This window comes from Salmo salar, chromosome ssa23 (assembly GCF_905237065.1).
Source record: "Salmo salar chromosome ssa23, Ssal_v3.1, whole genome shotgun sequence".
Lineage (NCBI taxonomy): Eukaryota > Metazoa > Chordata > Actinopteri > Salmoniformes > Salmonidae > Salmo > Salmo salar.
Genome location: NC_059464.1, coordinates 44,947,339 through 44,965,373, shown reverse-complemented (window position 1 = coordinate 44,965,373; position 18,035 = coordinate 44,947,339). Strand labels below are relative to the sequence as shown.

At 42.2% G+C, this 18,035-nt stretch overlaps 1 protein-coding gene across 4 annotated transcripts; it reads left to right on the top strand.

The window, feature by feature from the left end:
- Positions 1-235: 235 nt before the first annotated feature.
- cyp19a1b (cytochrome P450, family 19, subfamily A, polypeptide 1b) lies at positions 236-15,944 on the top strand. 4 transcript variants are annotated; one of them, XM_014170282.2, is made up of 10 exons: positions 236-493; positions 1,304-1,613; positions 1,932-2,082; positions 2,234-2,388; positions 13,007-13,183; positions 13,768-13,882; positions 13,990-14,113; positions 14,262-14,424; positions 14,734-14,975; positions 15,227-15,944. In XM_014170282.2, the coding sequence occupies exons 2-10, from the start codon at positions 1,499-1,501 to the stop codon at positions 15,464-15,466; spliced, it is 1,482 nt and encodes a 493-aa protein (XP_014025757.1). In that variant the 5' UTR covers positions 236-493; positions 1,304-1,498; the 3' UTR covers positions 15,467-15,944. The 4 variants fall into 4 exon arrangements, with proteins under 4 accessions (XP_014025757.1, XP_014025760.1, XP_014025758.1 ...); XM_014170285.2 differs by having other exon boundaries at positions 237-493; positions 1,377-1,613; XM_014170283.2 differs by having other exon boundaries at positions 238-493; positions 1,373-1,613; positions 15,227-15,943.
- Positions 15,945-18,035: the final 2,091 nt, after the last annotated feature.

Below are 18,035 nucleotides of genomic sequence, written 5' to 3'. Positions count from 1 at the left end.
CTTATCCTCAAATTAGCTGGGTCAGTCTGACCTGTTTAATTTATTTCTTTCTTCAGATGATGAATTATACGGTGGTTTGCTTTCTGTTGAAGGTTAAGTGAGCCTGTTTCAATCAAAATGAAAGACCTACGGTCATACTTGAGAGACCAGGTCTACTCTATAATCTCCAACATTAAGTCTTTTTTTGTTCCTTTTGGGGTATACTTTTCCAGTTAAAAGGTAGCCAGGCCCTTCACTATAGCTCTATTGTTTTGCTTTGGCAGTGTTTTGGTGAGAGGGCCTTGAGGGCCTAAATTGGTAGTGTAACCAAGCAACCGGTAAGTTGATATTCAAAAGCTTGGATGCCTGGGATTTATCAGATAAAAGAACGCTGATCATCTTTAAAACCAACCAGGAGAAGAAACAGAGGCACAGCAGTGGCTACACAGGAGACGGACACAAACTGTAGCCAGGCTAGAGGCAGACTACTCTGGGGCAGTCCAGGATGAGAGCGGTGAGTATTATCCTTTTCCTACATAATGACAATTCTATAAATAGGGGGAACTTTTTGTCTGTATGTCTAATTAACTGGAGGGAATTGTTTTCTCTCTGTGGAAGAAGAAGTGTCAAGAGGGATATTCTTGAAAAGAGGCCTATAACAGAATAAGAAATATAATTGAAATTTGTACAATTTTAAACATAAAAAATAATTAAAATCTGTATTATACAATGTTACAGCAAAAAAAACTTCTAGAGGGGATGATGACGAGAACAAAGCTGACCAAGTTTCTTCAATATATAAAGAAACAACAGCATTAGTACATTCTGATAAAATGACAAACACCTCAGCCTTCCCTCTGGTTTCAGAAGGTTCTAATACAATATCGTTGATGTCTAATTTAATAACTCTAGCCTTGGTAAGACATCTGGAACTGTTCATGCAATAGTACAACTGGTCAACTTGAAAAGCTTTCCGTGGGTGTGTTATGGTGACCTTGTTACCGTGTTCACATGTTGTACCAACCCCATAGGGCAAGGACAGGAGAAATATTAAAAAGGGGATGAAAAGAGAGCAAGGGTTGTCACGGAGTTTAATGCTTCCCTATTTTGTTTTGACAATTTGAATCCCCCTGTCTACGTCCCAAATGGCACCCTATTCCCTATTTAGTGCACTACTTTTAACCAGGACCTATAGGGCTCTGGTATTAAAAAAAAGTGTACACTACATAGGGAATAGGGTGTAATTTGGTTCTGGAAATTCAGGGTGATTCAATACATATACAGTAGTCTCTTAGAAGCCTTTTTTCTTCGGCTGTCCCAATAGATAAGCGACACCTACTTCGGTGAGGTGCAAACCAGTGGGACATGATTTACTTTTAAAATATTTAACCAGGTAGTCTCCTTGAAGTAAGTCAGAAGACCTTTTCCCTGGGGAGATAATACTTGGAAGGAGAATAATTAATAGCAGAGTGCTCCAGCTGTCATCATAACACAGCAGCCTCCAGACCTCCTCACTGTAATGGCTACCAGTATAGTGGACGACACTAGCATGTCTGAAGCCCTGCTGCTGCTGCTGCTGCTCTCTCTCCTGCTCATCACGACCTGGTGCCTCACTAATACCTCACACATACCAGGTAAGACCAATGATGTATGAATGATGTGTGAATGTGTCTACGGGGAAAACACAGCCACTCTCTCTCCGTCTAACAACTATCACTACCGTGTAATATGAAATGTCATAATGTCTTTTTGTTTGATCATTTGAAGATTAAACCTTTTGAGGTTTAATACATTTTGGAATTGTATCTCTAATATCTCATAAAAGTTGATAGCCAATAGTTAACTAGAAAGACATTGGCTATTCATCTAATATAACGGTTATTACTGTAAGAAGGTGGCAAGTAGCAATCCTGTACTAACCTGCGTCTCTACTGTACGTACCTCTATGGCAGGTCCTTTCTTCTGGGCTGGTCTGGGTCCAATCCTGTCCTACTCTAGGTTCATCTGGAGCGGGATAGGAACAGCCTGTAATTACTACAACAAGAGATATGGGAGTATGGTTCGGGTCTGGATCAACGGAGAAGAGACTCTCATTCTTAGCAAGTAATTTCTGGATCAACGGGAAGAGATTCTAAGATCAGCTACCTCCCATGTCCATTTATTATAATTGAAAAGTAAAAACTGATCCAAGATCAGCACTACTCCTTTGAGACTCTCTACTTATTATACTCTTGGTCTCTCACTCTTGCTGCAGGTCCTCTGCTGTCTACCATGTCCTGAAGAGTGCCCACTACACAGCCCGGTTCGCCAGTAAACAGGGACTGCAGTGTATCGGGATGGATGGGAGAGGTATCATCTTCAACAGCGACATCCCACTCTGGAAAAAAGTGAGGACATATTTTGTGAAAGGTATACGACAGAGACTTTATGTTTATTTAACATGATTATCTAACTCACTAACACTAACTCACTCTTACTAGATATCAAATTAGTTTATGTTCTGGTCTGGTGCAGGGTTGGGATCAATTCCATTTCAAATCAAACTTTATTAGTCACATGCACCGAATACAAGAGGTGTAGACCTTACCGTGAAATGCTTACTTATAAGCCCTTAACCAACAATGCAGTTAAAGAAAGAGTTACAACATTTTTTACCAAATAAACTAAAGTAAAAAATAATACAAAGTAACACAATAAAATAACAATAATGAGGCTATATACAGGGGGTACCGGTACAGAGTCAATGTGTGGGGGTACAGGTTAGTCGAGGTAATTTGTACATGCACTGTATACAGTTGAAGTCGGAAGTTTACATACACCTTAGCCAAATACATTTAAACTCAGTTTTTCGCAATTCCTGACATTTAATCCTAGTAAAAATTCCCTGTCTTAGGTCAGTTAGGATCACCACTTTATTTTGAGAATGTGAAATGTCAGAGTAATATTAGAGAGAATGATTTATTTCAGATTTTATTTCTTTCATCACATTCCTAGTGGGTCAGAAGTTTACATACACTCGATTAGTATTTGGTAGCATTGCCTTTAAATTGTTTAGCTTGGGTCAAAAGTTTCGGGTAGCCTTCCACAAGCTTCCCACAATAAGTTGGATGAATTTTGGCCCATTCCTCTTGACAGAGCTGGTGTAACTGAGTAAGGTTTGTAGACCTCCTTGCGCACACGCTTTTTCAGTTCTGCCCACAAATGTTCTATGGGATTGAGGTCAGGGCTTTGTGATGGCCATTTGAATACCTTGACTTTGTTGTCCTTAAGCCATTTTGCCACAACTTTGGAAGTATGCTTGGGGTTATTGTTCATTTGGAAGACCCATTTGCGACCAAGCTTGAACCTCAGTAGGGGGTTTGGGATGCTAGCGTCCAGTGAAATTGCAGAGCGACAAATTCAAAAACAGAAATACTCATTATAAAAATTCATGAAACATACAAGTGTTATACATGGGTTTAAAGATAAACTTCTTGTTAATCCAACCACGGTGTCAGATTTCAAAAAGGCTTTACGACGAAAGCAAACCATGCGATTATCTGAGAACAGCGCCCAGCAGACAAATCATTACAAACAGTAACAAGCCAAGTAGAGGAGTAACACAAATCAGAAATAGTGATAAAATGCATCACTTACCTTTGATGAGCTTCATATGTTTGCACTCACAAGACTCCCATTTACTCAATAAATGTTTGTTTTGTTCGATAAAGTCCATGTTTATATCCAAAAACCTCCGTTTTGTTAGCACGTTTTGTTCAATAATCCACTGTCTCAAACAACATCCCGTGAAATTGCAGAGCGTGAAACTCAACAAAACAGAAATTCTCATAATAAACATACATAAAAGATACAAATGTTATACACCAGCTTAAAGATAAACGTTTTGTTAATCCAACCGCTGTGTCAGATTTCAAAAAGGCTTTACAGCAAAAGCAAACCATGCGATTATCTGAGAACAGCGCCCAGAAGACAAATCATTACAAACAGTTAGCAGCCAAGAAGAGGAGTAACAAAAGTCAGAAATAGCGATAAAATGTATCACTTACCTTTGATGATCTTCATATGGTTGCACTCCGAAGACTCCATGTTACACAATAAATGTTCGTTTTGTTCGATAAGTCCCTCTTTATGTCCAAAAACCTCTGTTTTATTGGTGCGTTTTGTTCAACAATTCATTGGAACAAAGCGCGGTCACAACAGACAGACAAAAAATCTAAAAAGTACAATAAAAGTTTGTAGAAACATGTCAAACGATGTTTAAAATCAATCCTCAGGTTGTTTTTGTCATAAATAATCAATAATATTTCAACCGGACAAAAGCTTCGTCAATAGAAAAGGAGAAACAAGAAAGGCGCACTCCCAATCACGCGCTGGAGTCATGTCTGGAAATTTCCACTGTCCACTCATTGAAAGTGCTGTATCTCCCTCATTTTCAGAGTAAAAGCCTGAAACAATGCCTAAAGACTGACCACATGTAGAAGAAGCCATAAAGATTGTGAACTGGGTCCTAAGTCTTTGTATGGTGGATAGGCTTTCGATGGAAAAACAGCCTTTCAAAATAATAGTACTTTCTGGATGGATTTTTCTCAGGTTTTCGCCTGCCATATTGTCACAGGAATTTTCAAATCCCAATGATAATAATTAACAATCAATAAGCCTTGACTAATCCCCAAGGTTTGTAAGACACTGGGTAAAGAATAATTAGGCAAGGACTCAGCTTTCTGCAAAAGGTCTGTACAGTTTATTCAGAGAACGTTCTGAAGTACATTACACAAAGAAGTTCATTTTATGCTCCCTCCCCGCTTACGCACATACCTCCACACAAACAGTAGATATCCTACGCACATCCATACACACGAACAGTAGGTGAATAGTATCCCTCCCCGGACTTCTCACCACTGTTAATCACTATCCAGCGCTGCCTGTTCCTTTCCCCCGAGATTAGGGGGACCTTGAAGGTTACTGTCTGTTTCTTCCAAGCCTCTTCAGGTCGGGTCACACACACACATGTCTACAGTTCCCTTAGGCCCACTAACACACACACATTTCTCTTCTACTAGACCTTATGGGACTTACGTTCAGTACTTTAAACTGTTGGGGATAGGGGGCAGTATTTGCACGGCCGGATAAAAAACGTACCCGATTTAATCTGGTTACTACTCCTGCCCAGTAACTAGAATATGCATATAATTGCTTGATTTGGATAGAAAACACTCTAAAGTTTCTAAAACTGTTTGAATGGTGTCTGTGAGTATAACAGAACTCATTTGGCAGGCCAAAACCTGAGAAGATTCCAAACAGGAAGCGCTCTCTCTGACTAGGTGGGACGCAAGCGTCCCACCAAGCCCATAGAGGTTAATTATTAATCACACACGCTACATATCTACTAATTACTAATCCGTTACGTTTCAGGGAGGGATTCTTTATTAATTTACCTTTATTATATAATTTCCTTATCATTCCACCCTTAAATGACAAAATAATTCACATTGATTATCAAATGCTATATGGAAACATAATTGTGATACAAGGATTAACCAAACCAATACATGTATATACATCCGTTACTCATCAATGACTGTCCTGGGCCTATCTCCAATTATGACACTTCGTTTCAGGATTTTCATCATAATTATCATGAAAGGAACAGTCCATCTAAACATTGAAAACGGTCTCATTAAACATTGGCTCCTCGTGGTTAAAAGAAACGGAGCCATCTCCCAGGTCTGGAGGCCTGTATTCGTCCTCCCACTGGTCGGAGCTCGGAATCGGTCCATATCTCACCATCTGCTGCATCATCGATCTCTCTGGAGTTCTGGTGATTAAACCTCTCCCACATGGGACAAGACAACATCCACACAGTACTAACACACTCATACAGGTGAAAGCAGCCCATAATACAGTGATTACAACATTCTTTCATTTCCCAAAGGTACTATCGAACCACCCCGTGAGTGCAGTGTCCACCCCAGAGTTTTCTGCTAACTCTTGAGCCAAATTGTTTAGACCTGCCAGGGCCTTAGTCACTAATCTATCTAAAGCTGTGTTATCAGGAATGTACATGCAGCAATGAAACCCAATCATTCTACCTACCCTGCCCTTTTCTGCCAATAACATATCGAGAGTTAGTCTATTTTACCAGGTCATGAGGGGGGTGGCGGATAATTGGTCAGAGAACCCCTTTACTGCATCTCCGGTTTCATTCATGAATCTCTGTTGATTATAATAGATGTCATTAATCCAATCCACATTTTTATTTATTGTCAACCACCAAAATAGTGGTAAAGCCTTCACCTATTTGATTCATAGCTTTGTATTCATCTGGAACTTCTCTGAGGATACCAATAGCATCCATCTAGACAAAGCAACTCCCATCCTGGTCAAAACTCCTCCTGTGCCTACTTTAGCCTCCTATAGCTGGCCTCTGATGACTAACTCGAACTGGTTGGTCCAATAACCCCAGGGCGCAAGTTCCTAACCACCCTTTTTGGTAGTTTCTGTCGTATGCGTCCTTTGCTGGTACTAGCCCACCCTACATCAGTTATAGGTGCTGTGAGGTTAAGAATTTTGTCCTGTACTTCTAAACCTAAGTCAGTCACATTAACGATTACCTTTCAGCCCTTAAAATCATCTAAGTTCTCGGTGCCATTCTTGTATCTATAACACTGGTACTCATCAGCAGTTAAAATGAACCGAGGTGGTTTGGCCGAGTACTTCAATCTGGCCAACCCAATCCCTGTAAAGTTATTTGCTTTCCTAGGGAATTGTTTAATGTTTACCTTAAATCCTACATCTTGATCTTCTTTGACTCCTTATTCTATAATTCACATGTTGGACACAAAATCTTGGACATACGGTTTTGGTTAACAAACAGTCTTCTCGTGTGTCTGTTAGTATATATATTCAACTTCTATGTCTACCTGTTCTTGTCTCTCTAACTCTGGCATTCTATTTGTTCTACCTGATTAGCTGAATGTAATTCATCATGAATTCGTCCCACCTACGTAACAGCCACTGCTATCCTGTGGCGCGATTTTCAAAACCTTAAAAATCCTATTACTTCAATTTCTCAAACATATGACTATTTTACAGCCATTTAAAGATAAGACTCTCGTTAATCTAACCACACTGTCCGATTTCAAAAAGGCTTTACAACGAAAGCAAAACATTAGATTATGTCAGCAGAGTACCAAGCCAGAAATAATCAGACACCCATTTTTCAAGCCAGCATATAATGTCACCAAAACCCAGAAGACAGCTAAATGCAGCACTCACCTTTGATGATCTTCATCAGATGACAACCCTAGGACATTATGTTATACAATACATGCATGTTTTGTTCAATCAAGTTCATATTTATATCAAAAACCAGCTTTTTACATTAGCATGTGACGTTCAGAACTAGCATACCCCCGCAAACTTCCGGGGAATTCGCTAACATTTTACTAAATTACTCACGATAAACGTTCACAAAAAGCATAACAATTATTTTAAGAATTATAGATACAGACCTCCTCTATGCACTCGATATGTCCGATTTTAAAATAGCTTTTTGGTGAAAGCACATTTTGCAATATTCTAAGTACATAGCCCAGGCGTCACGGGCTCGCTATTTAGACACCCGGCAAGTTTAGCACTCACCATAATCATATTTACTATTATAAAAATTTCATTACCTTTTGTTGTCTTCGTCAGAATACACACCCAGGACAGCTACTTCAATAACAAATGTTGGTTTGGTCCAAAATAATCCATCGTTATATCCGAATAGCGGCGTCTTGTTCGTGCGTTCCAGACACTATCCGAAATAGTAAAGAAGTGTCACGCGCTTGGCGCAATTCGTGACAATAAAATTCTAAGTATTCCATTACCGTACTTCGAAGCATGTCAACCGCTGTTTAAAATCAATTTTTACGACATTTTTCTCGTAGAAAAGCGATAATATTCCGACAGGGAATCTCCTTTTCGGCAAACAGAGGAAAAAATCCCAAAGGCGGTGGCGGTCGGGGTCACGCGCATAAGCTAGTGTCTCTTGATCGGCCACTTGAGAAAGGCGATAATGTGTTTCAGCCTGGGGCTGGAATGACGACATTCTGTTTTTTCCCGGGCTCTGAGCGCCTATGGACGACGTGGGAAGTGTCACGTTAGAGCAGAGATCCTTAGTAAATGATAGAGATGGAAAAGAAGTTCAACAAATGGTCAGACAGGCCACTTCCTGTAAAGGAATCTCTCAGGTTTTGACCTGCCATTTGAGTTCTGTTATACTCACAGACACCATTCAAACAGTTTTAGAAAATTTAGGGTGTTTTCTATCCATATGTAATAAGTATATGCATATTCTAGTTACTGAGTAGGAGTGGTAACCAGATTAAATCGGGTATGTTTTTTATCCAGCCGTGTCAATGCTGCCCCCTAGCCCTAACAGGTTAAAGAGATAGATCCTAGTAAACCACTCTAGGGATAATATCTTGACCTCATATTTTAGCTACCATAATTGTGTCCACTAAGTAAGTTGGTTACGCTTCTACCCATTTGCTATACTTATCTATTATTGTTAAACACCACTTCTTCCCCTCACTTCGGAATAGTTCAATAAGGTCCATTTCCAAATGTTGGAATGGATATTCTACACATTTTTTTAAAGTAATTATCCTCTAGGCCACTAAGTCTTTCCTAACCTGCAGTGTTTCCTTACCTGCTCTACCATCCTTCCTCCCTGTTGACACCTGGCTCCGCCCATGTGTCAATATTGCCGCATATCTAAACAGTGTCTTTGGCAAGATTAGTAAATTATCCTGTCAGACCTTCTCTTGTAGGATTGCCCTTTTCATTTTCCACATGTCCAATTCTCACTGGGGCATTCTTTCTTGGCTATCCTGTAACAATTCTCTGTCAAGTGTCTTATCTTCTTTAAGATTTATCTGTGCTGCTTTGTATGGTTTTAAATGCCTATGTGCTTGTCTGTGTAAATAGTAACTTTTCTCTCCTTTCTTATTACGCCAGCTCTAGTTAATGCTAATATTTTGGTCTGCTCTGCCGAATAATTTCTGGGCAATGGTTCAGTGTCTAACACCTTAGGTCCTGAAACCAACTAAGCTTTCATTCCCCTTTTAACCTCCCTGGGCAAGGTGGGACGTTTGCGTCCCACCTAGTCAAGAGCCAGTGGAATCGCGTGGCGCGAAATACAAATACCTCAAAAATGCTATAACTTCAATTTCTCAAACATATGACTATTTTACACCATTTTAAAGACAAGACTCTCATTAATCTAACCACATTGTCCGATTTCAAAAAGGCTTTACAGCGAAAGCAAAACATTAGATTATGTCAGGAGAGTACCCTGCCAAAAATAATCACACAGCCATTTTCAAAGCAAGCATATATGTCACAAAAACCAAAACCACAGCTAAATGCAGCACTAACCTTTGATGATCTTCATCAGATGACACTCCTAGGACATTATGTTATACAATACATGCATGTTTTGTTCAATCAAGTTCATATTTATATCAAAAACCAGCTTTTTACATTAGCATGTGATGTTCAGAACTAGCATACCCACCGCAAACTTCCAGTGAATTTACTAAATTACTCACGATTAATGTTCACAAAATACATAACAATTATTTTAAGAATTATAGATACAGAACTCCTTTATGCAATCGCGGTGTCAGATTTTAAAATAGCTTTTCGGTGAAAGCACATTTTGTAATATTCTGAGTACATAGCCCGGCCATCACGGCTAGCTAATTTGACACCCACCAAGTTTGGCCCTCACCAAACTCAGATTTACTATAAGAACAATTGGATTACCTTTGCTGTTCTTCGTCAGAATGCACTCCCAGGACTTCTACTTCAACAACAAATGGTTTTGGTTCCAAATAATCCATAGTTATATTCAAATAGCTTCGTTTTGTTCGTGCGTTCAGGTCAGTATCCGAAGGGTGACGCGCGAGCACATTTCGTGAGACAAAATTCAAAATATTCCATTACCGTACTTCGAAGCATGTCAAACGCTGTTTAAAATCTATTTTTATGCGATTTTTCTCGTAAAATAGCGATAATATTCCAACCGGGCGACATTGTATTCATTCAAAGGCTGAAAGAAAAAAATTGAGAATTCTCATGAACGCGCATCTCCAGTGTCACTGTTCCCAGCCTGACCACTCACAAACAGAGCTGCTGTACTTAGCCCAGAGACTGCAGACACCCCATTACACTTTCTGGCGCCTTTAGAGAGCCAATGGAAGCCTTAGAAAGTGTCACGTTACAGCACAGATGCTGTAATGTCGATAGAGATGCAACAGAAGGACAACAAAGTGTCAGACAGGGCACTTCCTGTATGGAATCTTCTCAGGTTTTGGCCTGCCATATGAGTTCTGTTATACTCACAGACACCATTCAAACAGTTTTAGAAACTTTAGAATGTTTTCTATCCAAATCTACTAATTATATGCATATTCTCGTTTCTGGGCAAGAGTAGTAACCAGCTTAAATCGGGTACGTTTTTTTATCCAGCTGTGCAAATACTGCCCCCTAGCCCCAACAGGTTAACAGTTAAAATCCTCCCTCACATTTATCTTGACCAATGCTTTATAGGAATTTAATCCAGTCCATTCTAAGTCCATTTTTAGTAAGTTTAGAATTTAACCCCAAACTAATGAATAAAGATTACTGACCTTATCTTGCAGCTGAGAATTCAAAATGCAAATCATTTTATAAAATTTTTGACGTGCGTTTTTCTGGATTTTTTAGTTGTTATTCTGTCTCTCACTGTTCAAATAAACCTACCATTAAAATTATAGACTGATCATTTCTTTGTTAGTGGGCAAACGTACAATATCAGCAGGGGATCAAATACTTTTTTCCCTCACTGTACTCACAGACATTATTTTAACAGTTTTGGAAACTTGAGTGTTTTCTATCCAAATCTACCAATTATATGCATATCCTAGCTTCTAGGCCTGAGTAGCAGGCAGTTTACTATGGGCACGCTTTTCATCGAAAATTCCGAATGCTGCCCCCTACCCTAGTGAAGTTAACTTCCTGACTGATGTTGAGATATTGCTTCCATATATCCACAAAATGTCCCTCCCTCATGATGCCATCTATTTTGTGAAGTGCACCAGTCCCTCCTGCAGCAAAGCACCCCCACAACATGATGCTGCCACCCCCGTGCTTCACGGTTGGGATGGTGTTCTTTGGCTGGCAATCCTCCCCCTTTCTCCTCCAAACATAACGAGGGTCATTATGCCCAAACAGTTCTATTATTGTTTCATCAGACCATTGGACATTTCTCCAAAAATAACGATCTTTGTCCCCATGTGCAGTTGCAAACCATAGTCTGGCTTTTTTATGGCATTTTGGAGCAGTGGCTTCTTCTGCGTGGCCTTTCAGGTTATGTCGATATATGACTCGTTTTACTGTGGATATAGATATTTTTGTACCAATTTCCTCCAGCATCTTCACAAGGTATTTTGCTGTTGTTCTGGGATTGATTTGTACTTTTCTCACCAAAGTACGTTCATCTCTCGTAGACACAACGCACCTCCTTCCTGAGTGGTATGATAGCTACGTGGTCCCATGGTGTTTATACTTGTGTACTATTGTTTGTACAGGTGAACGTGGTACCTTCAGGCATTTGGAAATTGCTGCCACGGATGAACCAGACTTGAGGAGGTCTACAATTGTTTTCTGATGTCTTGGCTGATTTCTTTTGATTTTTCCATGATGTCAAGCAAAGAAGCACTGAGTTTGAAGTTAGACCTTGAAGTACATCCACAGGTACACCTCCAATTGACTCAGATGATGTCAAATAGCTAATCAGAATCTTCTAAAGCCATGACATCATTTTCTGGAATTTTCCAAGCTGTTTAAAGAAATGTGTGGAGTGGTTGAAAAACTAGTTTTAATGACTCCAACCTAAGTGTAGGTAAACTTCCGACTTCAACTGTGTGTATATATATATATATATATACACACTACCGTTCAAAAGTTTGGGGTCACTTAGAAATGTCCTTGTTTTTGAAAGAAAAGCACATTTTTTGTCCATTAAAATAACATCAAATTGATCAGAAATACAGTGTAGACATTGTTAATGTTGTAAATGACTAATGTAGCTGGAAACGGCTGATTTTTATGGAATATCTACATATGCGTACAGAAGCCCATTATCAGCAACCATCACTCCTGTGTTCCAATGGCACGTTGTGTTAGAATCCAAGTTTATCATTTTAAAAAGCTAATTGATCATTTAAAAAAACCTTTTGCAATTATGTTAGCACAGCTGAAAACTATTTTACAGATTAAAGAAGCAATGAAACTGGCCTTCTTTAGACTAGTTGAGTATCTGGAGCATCAGCATTTGTGGGTTTGATTACAGGCTCAAAATGTCCAGAAACAAAGAACTTTCTTCTGAAACTCATGAGTCTATTCTTGTTCTGAGAAATGAAGGCTATTCCATGCGAGAAATTGCCAAGAAACTGAAGATCTCGTACAACACTGTATACTAATCCTTTCACAGAACAGCGCAAACTGGCTCTAACCAGAATAGAAAGAGGAGTGGGAGGCCCCGGTGCACAACTGAGCGTGAGGACAAGTACATTAGAGTGTCTAGTTTGAGAAACAGACGCCTCACAAGTCCTCAACTGGCAGCTTCATTAAATAGTACCCGTAAAATATCAGCCTCAACGTCAACAGTGAAGAGGCGACTCTGGGATGCTGTCCTTCTAGGCAGAGTTCCTCTGTCCAGTGTCTGTGTTCTTTTGCCCATTTTAATCTTTTATTTTTATTGGCCAGTCTGAGATATGGCTTTTTCTTTGCAACTCTGCCTAGAAGGCCAGCATCCCGGAGACGCCTCTTCACTGTTGACATTCAGACTGGTGTTTTGCAGTTACTATTTAATGTAAATAGTCCGGTGGCCATTTTATTAATTGTTCAGGGTGATTTCAATTCAGTCAATGGAATTCTTCCTGAATTGTCTGAATTGAAATGGAATTGAGCCCATCCTTGGTGTGGTGTGTGTCAGCTCTGACAGGGCCTGGTCTGCAGAGGACAGTGGGGATCTGTGTGAGTGCTACAGACAGGCACCTGGAGCGTCTGCAGGAGATGACTGACCCCTCTGGACACGTAGATGTTCTCAACCTGCTGAGATGCATCGTAGTGGACATTTCTAACAAACTGTTCCTCAGGGTGCCTCTCAACGGTCAGTGGCTGGGTGTGTGTGCGGGGGGAGGGGTTTGTCTGTGTGGATGTGCCTATATGCATGTGGGGACGTCTCTTCTCTGTCCTGGCACCCCAATGGTGGAACCAGCTTCCCCCTGAAGCTAGGACAGCAGAGTCCCTTCCCATCTTCCGGAAACATCTGAAACCCTACCCCTTCACAGAGTATCTTAAATAATACCACACCACCCCCCCCCCCACCCCACCCCACCCCCTTCTCACATCAATCCCCCCCCCACCCCTTTACTAGCTCTGAATTTGCTGATAGCTACTTTATTGAGGAAAAGTGTACATACTATGACTGTGATATGTGGTTGTCCCACCCGGCTATCTTAAGATGAATACATTAACTGTAAGTGGCTCTGGATAAGAGAGTCTGCTAAATAACTCACTACTGTTAGTGGCTCTGGATAAGAGAGTCTGCTAAATGACTCACTACTGTAAGTGGCTCTGGATAAGAGCGTCTGCTAAATGACTCACTACTTTCAATGTATTGTAAATGGACATCCTTAACACATTGAATTATGCCAAGCTTTGACTGTGTGCCTTGTACTTTATGTAACTCAGAGAAAGAGCTGCTATTGAAGATTCAACACTACTTTGACACCTGGCAAACGGTTCTGATCAAGCCTGATATCTTCTTCAAATGTGGATGGATGTACAAGAGGCACCAACAAGCAGCGTAAGTTCACACATGCACTTAAAGTCTCCAATGTCTCTAATGTTTACATTGGTGGTGGTCACTCTTCGGGGGGTTTGCGTAAATGAAGGTGTATAGTTTTAATCAAGTGTTTCTAGCAAGGATCTACAGGACGTGATGGAAAGCCTTATTGAAACCAAAAGAAGAATTATCAGTGAATCTGAAAAACTGGATGATGATATTGACTTCACCTCAGAACTCATCTTTGCCCAGGTCTGTTCTGCTGATCATACATCAATCATATCATTGTATAGGGTGTCACTAAGAGAAACCTGTCGATCTTATACTCTCTCTGTGTGTGTGTGTGTGTGTGTGTGTGTGTGTGTGTGCGTGCGTGCGTGCGTGCGTGTGTGTTGACCAGAACCATGGAGAGCTGTCGGCGGACGACGTGAGACAGTGTGTGTTGGAGATGGTGATAGCAGCCCCAGACACTCTGTCCATCAGTCTGTTCTTCATGCTCATGCTGCTGAAGCAGAACCCTGAGGTGGAGATGAGGATTGTAGAGGAGATCAGCACTCTCATAGGTGACTATGATCACACCTTTCAAATAAAGGGGGTTTCAACAATTAGGTGGAATTTCTAATAATATATGATATATGCCACATAGCAGACGATTTTATCCAAAGCGACAGCAACTTACAGTACCGTGAGTGCATCTGTTTTTAGTATGTGTTAATGATCTCTGCGGGACTTGAACCCACAATCTTGCTGGCACCATACTCTTACTCACTGAGCCACCCTTGACTAATAACTGAGACAAATATCTCACAGATGACAAATTATATATTTTAGGCACAACATGCTGACAATCTCCTGTTCACTTCTATCCACAGGAGAGAAGGATGTAATGACAGTTGACTTCCAGAACTTCAGAGTGCTGCAGAGTTTTATCAATGAGTCCATGAGGTTCCATCCTGTGGTAGACTTCACCATGAGGAAGGCGCTGGAAGATGACATCATTGATGGGACTAAGGTTTCCAAGGGAACCAACATCATCCTCAACATAGGGCTCATGCACAAAACTGAGTTCTTCCCCAAACCCAACGAATTCAGCTTGGAAAACTTTGATAAAACTGTAAGTGGGAGTTGGGGTGGTCCTAATTGCTTAAAAGCATTGTATTGCAAACTGATGTGTTGTCATAATTGATGGACAAGTCTGTGAAATTATTCAGAAGTAGCGTGTGGTTTACCTGGTTCCAGATCTGTTTGTGTCGTCTTGCCAACTCATTTGATTCATGCCGAACATTATAACGACCGTAGGAGTTGACAAGACAGCACAAACCAATCTGGTACCAGGCTATGTTTGACCTCTCCTCTTTCCATCAGGTGCCCAGTCGTTTTTTCCAGCCGTTCGGCTGTGGCCCCCGCTCCTGTGTGGGTAAACACATCGCCATGATGATGATGAAGGCTGTCCTGGTGACGCTGTTGTCGCGGTACACGGTGTGTCCTCGTCATGGCAACACACTGAGCAGCATCAGGCAGACAAACAACCTGTCACAGCAACCCGTGGAGGATGAACACAGTCTGGCAATGAGGTTCATACCAAGACAGATGACCACAACATAACCACAACCACTACTGACCACAACCACTACTGACCACAATCACTACTGACCACAACCACTACTGACCACAACCACTACTGACCACAATCACTACTGACCACAATCACTACTGACCACAACCACTACTGACAACAACCACCACTGACAACAACCACCACTGACCACAATCACTACTGACCACAATCACTACTGACCACAATCACTACTGACAACAACCACTACTGACCACCACCACAATCACTACTGACCCCTACAACAAATATAACCTGTCACAGCAACCTGTTGAGAATAAACATGAACACAGCCTGACCATGAGGCTCACACCCAGAATGACAAGCAGCCTCTACTGACCACAACCTGCCGCCACTGACCACAACCAGCCACCACTGACCACAACCAGCCTCCAATGACCACAACCAGCCTCCACTGACCACAACCAGCCACCAGCCACCACTGACCACAACCAGCCACCAGCCTCCACTGACCACAACCACTCTCCACTGACCACAACCAACCACCAGCCTCCACTGACCACAACCAGCCACCAGCCTCCACTGACCACAACCAGCCACCACTGACCACAACCAGCCACCAGCCTCCACTGACCACAACCATCCTCCACTGACCACAACCAGCCTCCACTGACCACAACTAGCCACCACTGACCACAACCAGGCACCACTGACCACAACCAGCCTCTACTGACCCCAACCAGCCACCACTAACCACAACCGGTCACCAGCCACCACTGACCACAACCAGACTCCACTGACCACAACCAGCCACCAGCCTCCATTGACCACAACCTGCCTCCACTGACCACAACCAGCCTCCACTGACCACAACCGATCACCAGCCACCACTGACCACAACCAGCCTCCACTGACCACAACCAGCCACCAGCCTCCACTGACCACAACCAGCCACCAGCCTCCACTGACCACAACCAGCCTTCACTGACCACAACCAGCCTTCACTGACCACAACCAGCCTCCACTGACCACAACCAGCCACCACTGACCACAACCAGCCACCAGCCTCCACTGACCACAACCAGCCACCACTGACCACAACCAGCCACTAGCCTCCACTGACCACAACCAGCCACCAGCCTCCACTGACCACAACCAGGCACCACTGACCACAACCAGCCTCTACTGACCCCAACCAGCCACCACTAACCACAACCGGTCACCAGCCACCACTGACCACAACCAGACTCCACTGACCACAACCAGCCACCAGCCTCCATTGACCACAACTTGCCTCCACTGACCACAACCAGCCTCCACTGACCACAACCGATCACCAGCCACCACTGACCACAACCAGCCTCCACTGACCACAACCAGCCTCCACTAACCACAACCAGCCACCAGCCTCCACTGACTACAACCAGCCTCCACTGACCACAACCAGCCACCACTGACCACAACCAGCCACCACTGATCACAACCAACCACCACTGACCACAACCAGCCACTAGCCTCCACTGACCACAAGCAGCCACCAGCCTCCACTGACCACAACCAGGCACCACTGACTACAACCAGCCTCCACTGACCACAACCAGCCTCCACTGACCACAACCAGCCACCACTGACCACAACCAGCCACCAGCCTCCACTGACCACAACCAGCCACCAGCCTCCACTGACCACAACCAGCCACCACTGACCACAACCAGCCACTAGCCTCCACTGACCACAACCAGCCACCAGCCTCCACTGACCACAACCAGCCTCCACTGACCACAACCAGCCACCACTGACCACAACCAGCCACCACTGACCACAACCAGCCACTAGCCTCCACTGACCACAACCAGCCACCAGCCTCCACTGACCACAACCAGCCACCACTGACCATATCCACTGACCTGGTCGGTGGAGGAGAATGACCACAACCAACACTGACTTTTAACTCTGACCATAACCAGTGGCTGGTTGCTGGTTCAATAACCTGACCACAACCAACACTGACCAAACTGACCTGACCACAACCAACACCAACCACACTGACCTAACTGGTGGAGGACGAACACAGCCTGACCATGCCCAACCGATGAGACACACCTAGCACTGACCATATAAATGTAAATACATGAGTTACCAAGACAGTACAAACAGATATGGGACCAGGTACTACTACTGCTAGAATAGTCGATACTTTTTCTGTTTAAAGGCTACTATCCCACAACTGTAATACAGTACTGCTACACTAGACTACATTTTTGAACACTAGTCTGTGCATTTTTTTACTTATTTTCTTGTTGTAAAACTACAATTTCTAGTTGTTTTTAAAACCATGTCATTAAAATGTATAAACAATTGTTTGTATCATGTGCATAACTACTGTAAACATTTACTCAATAAAATTACAATTGTGTAATAAATATCTTTATAAAACAATTGTTATCCTCATGTCTTGAATCTTAAACTTCTTTTGATATGGTTAATTGATATGGTTTGATATGGTTAATGGTGGTAGCAGAAATGGGAGATACTGTCTGTGTCCGAATACCTATACTAGGGCACTACATACAGTACCAGTCAAAAGTTTGTACACAC